The 4,143-nt window shown below is 36.4% G+C and overlaps 1 protein-coding gene and 1 non-coding gene across 2 annotated transcripts; both read left to right on the forward strand.

The window, feature by feature from the left end:
* Positions 1-334: 334 nt before the first annotated feature.
* Positions 335-437, forward strand: LOC112101304. The gene has a single exon (XR_002907430.1). It is a non-coding gene; the product is annotated as a small nucleolar RNA R71 (small nucleolar RNA).
* Positions 438-3,128: 2,691 nt separating this feature from the next.
* Positions 3,129-3,524, forward strand: LOC112100801. Its single transcript, XM_024190636.1, has one exon. The coding sequence runs from the start codon at positions 3,129-3,131 to the stop codon at positions 3,522-3,524; it is 396 nt and encodes a 131-aa protein (XP_024046404.1).
* Positions 3,525-4,143: the final 619 nt, after the last annotated feature.

The following is a 4,143-nucleotide window of genomic DNA, read 5'->3' on the forward strand; positions in this document are numbered from 1 at the left end:
GGCTTGATCTGAGTATGAGTCATGGTCATGTGGCTCTGTTGATTTAGCAGTTGATAACGATGCTATTTGTCGAGCGAGACCTTCAACTATCTCATTGACTTCTTTGATTCCTGAAGTTGACTCGCCAATGTGAACCTTATTCACTCCCTTAATTCTTCTAGTATTCCTGAGTGATCGACTCCGTTGTTGGGAATTATCCGCTTGTCGCTGGAAGAATTCCCAAATCTCTGATGCACTTTTTGACATTAGCTCTCCTCCACTTGTTGCCATTAGCCATTCTTGCATATTCGGCAATAATCCCTCCAAAAAGTATTGGCATTGGTGCCATTTCTCGTACCCATGATGTGGACACTTCAAGAGTAGCCCATTGAATCGCTCCCATGTTTCGAAAAACTGCTCGTCTTTTCCTGCGTAAACTCTGAAATTTCCCTGCGAATAGCATTGGTTTTATGTACTGGGAAATATTTATTTAAAAATTTTGTTACCATTTGTTCCTATGATGCAATGCTATTAGCAGGCACTGTATTAAGCCATGAACGAGCTCTATCCTTTAAAGAAAATGGGAATAGTTTAAGTTTTACGTCATCATCTGAAAAATTCTCATATTTAAATGTTTGACAAATAGCATGAAAATCATTCATATGATTATATGGGTCCTCATTTTTTAGGCCATAGAATGTTGGGAGATAATTTAGCACACTAGGTTTTAGTTCAAAACTCCTAGTAGCTACATTTGGGTATCTTATGCATGATGTGCTCAAATTAGCTAAAGGACTGAAGTAGTCCTTAAATGGCCTCTCTTGTGGTTGCAAATCCATTTTATTTTTAACTGGTTTGTGTGTGTGAAGTGTTTTCTTAAGTTCAAAGTCTATAGGTTCAAGATTAGGTAATAATGACCTACGACCATACATGCAAAACAAATAAAATAAAAATAAAGATGGGAACAAAACAACTAAAAATCAAGAAGAGAGAGAAATTACGATACCAACCTTATTGCGCTATCACAACCTTACTATAAAAATACACAAAAAATACGTGAAATAAATTTACTAAAAAAAAATTAGTAAGATAAACAAAAATTACAAAGAAGAAAAATAATAATAACTTGAAAATTAAATTACAGAATTTTAAAGAAGAGGAAAAGAAAAGAAATACTAACCTCTAAATGCGGATTCACTTTTTTTCTTTTTTTTAATAAGAAAAAAAATACAAGAAAACAAATAAAAGAAATTATTCACAAAAATTAATTCTACAAATTAAAATAACTTACCTCCCCGGCAATGGCGCCAAAAACTTGTTGTGCAAATTTTATTGAACTCGCAAGTGCACGAATCTATTGTAGAATAGATTAATGGAGACGAGTGTCGATCCCACGAGGAGGTGTATTTTAATTATATGTAGAATTAATTTTGTATGAGGGTGGTTGGATTTATGGTGAAAGTAACTTAGATTATTCTAAAATTGGAATTGAAACGGCGAGAATAAATTGAAGAGATTTCTATTGAAATGACGTACTTGGGTATCTGGATCCGTATCAACATGCACCATGGGCTAAATATTCCTTATTAATGCCAATTAAATCATGAGGGGAGAATCCACACCTCATAAACCACACACTAATCAATATGGTACTAAGGGCTTATCGTGCCAAATAATAATAACCTTGTACTAGGGGGCCAGTGAAACCAAGGCGGTACTAGACAAGATTAGTATTATTTGTCGACGAGAAGTCAAAACATCCACAAAAATTAGAGGGGAAGAGAAAATAAATTTACCAAATAAAGCCCATGACACATGTTGAGACTTCACCTTCAACCCAAGCCTGAAAGAAAATTAGCTACTTATAATTGAACTAGGGGCAAAATGGGAATTTATTAAAATACATAGAAAATACAAGATGGAGAAGGAATTACAGAAATGGATCCCAAAAATGGATTCAGAGATATCAAATTAGGGGGGAGGCCCCCTTTTTATAGATACATGAAGTAAATCATGGCCATCAGATTAAAAACAGTTTGGACGCTCAGGATTGCGCTACGTCATCAGTCAACAGTACGCGGTTTGACCACGTGGATGAACAGTAAAACGGTTTGACCCGGGTTGAACAGTGACGCGATTTGGTTGAAAATAATCTTGTGTGATGCATGTACCGTACGCGAGATTTTTGGTCCACTGATATGCTACCACATCACCATCAACAGTACAAAAGAATTTTAGTCCAATAGGATCGTGACACCTCATCAGTCAATGCCACATCATCGGTCAATGCCACATCATCATCCGTCTATGTGAACAGTGTCGTGAACAGTAACGTAGACAGTACTGTACATGTGAACAATGCCATTTTTCCTTTTATGCTCTTCCTAAGGTTTTCGACCGTCCTGAGTTCAAAAGTGATGTCCGTTTTGTCGTCTGATCTCTCGTTTATTGTGAAATGACTATGATGTCCCTAAAATACATAAAATACTTAATTAAAATAAAACACACGGAATTAAATTAAAAGAAGGTTAAATATATAAAAGTAAGGATGTTAGTAAAACTTGAAGTGTAAAATGATGATTTTCTCCTTTATAAATATACATTTTCTAACACTCAACAATTATATTGTGAAAAATGAAGTGGTTGTCTAAAGTCATGCTGCATCTTTAAGAAACTTGGAAAATCAAATTGGACAACTTGCTACAGCAATAAGCAACAGACCTCACGGTAGTTTACCCATTAATACAGAGGACCAAGAAGAGAAGGGAAATAGCACTGCAAAGTGATTAACTTGAGATCTGAAAAGGATGTTCATAGTCCCGTTGGTGTACCAAAAAGAAAAATTGAGTCCAACAAAGGCCAAGAAGACACTCAAGTAGAGAATGAGTCACAGTCTTCCACTCTTCATAATGCAAATCAACATAGCTCTGCTACAACATCTGCAGAAAGCTATGATCCAGCACCTGGTGGTGAGGAAGCTACAGCAGCAACAACAACAGAGCCGAGTAGAAACAGCTACATATCAATATTCCTTTTGTGGAAGCTCTAGAGCAAATGCCAAATTATGCAAAAATTTTAAGGATATCTTGACAAAGAAAAGAAGACTTTGAGAATTTGAGACAGTTGCTCTAACACAATAGTGCAGCCGAATGCCTCAGAGTAAGATACCACAGAAGATGAAGGATCCAAGAAGCTTCACAATTCCATGCTCCATAGGCACTGAATACAATGGCAAAGCACTTTGTGATCTGGAGGCTAGCATCAATTTCATGCCTTTATCAGTGTTTAAGCAATTGGGAGTTGGTGAATGTAGACCAACAACAGTGACTCTACAACTTGTTGACCGATCTCATGTCTATCCAGAAGGGAAGATTGAAGATGTGTTGGTGAAGGTGGATAAATTTATTTTTCCGGTGGATTTCATTGTGCTAGACTTTGAGGCAGACAAAGAAGTGCCAATCATTCTAGGAAGACCTTTCTTAGCCAGAGGAAAGACTTTAATTGATGTTCAAAAAGGAGAATTAACCATGAGGGTGAATGACTAGCAAGTTACATTCAATGTGCTGGATGCCATGAAGAGTCCCGATAAGATTGAAGATTGTAATTTTATCAGTGTTGTGGACTTTGTTGTAGCAGAGAGATTACACAGTTGCTGCAGTAAGAAAAAAATCAATGCTGTAACATTTGAAGAACTTGATGATGAAGATCATGGAGCAGCTAACATAGTATGGTCAAGGGAGAATCAACCCTTCAGAATTGACGAGCAAATCCAGCAAAGGGAACTCACTCCAGACCAACAAGAATTCAAAGTTAATGGGCCGAGAGTGAAGCACTATCTGGGAGCTGATGTGAACAGCCCAAAGAGGGATTGGTTCTTGAAAAATCCAGGTTAAGGAAACAAGAAAGCTCAGGCTGAAGGACCTAAAATCAAGCGCTAATTGGGAGGCAACCCAATAAGGGAAGTTGTTTCAAGTTTTTAAGGCATTGAATTTAGCTTTTAAATTATTTAATTTGTCTTTTGTTATTTTAAGTGTGCATCTAATTTTTTTTTATGTCTTTGTGTTAAATTACAGCAAGTAAAAAAAATATGGGCAGAAAGAGCATGAAGGAATTGCTGCAGCATACTTACAGCATGACATATAACAGAAGATTCTCAAATAACAG

Source organism: Citrus clementina, unplaced genomic scaffold (assembly GCF_000493195.1).
Source record: "Citrus clementina cultivar Clemenules unplaced genomic scaffold, Citrus_clementina_v1.0 scaffold_2, whole genome shotgun sequence".
NCBI classification, from domain to species: Eukaryota; Viridiplantae; Streptophyta; class Magnoliopsida; order Sapindales; family Rutaceae; genus Citrus; species Citrus x clementina.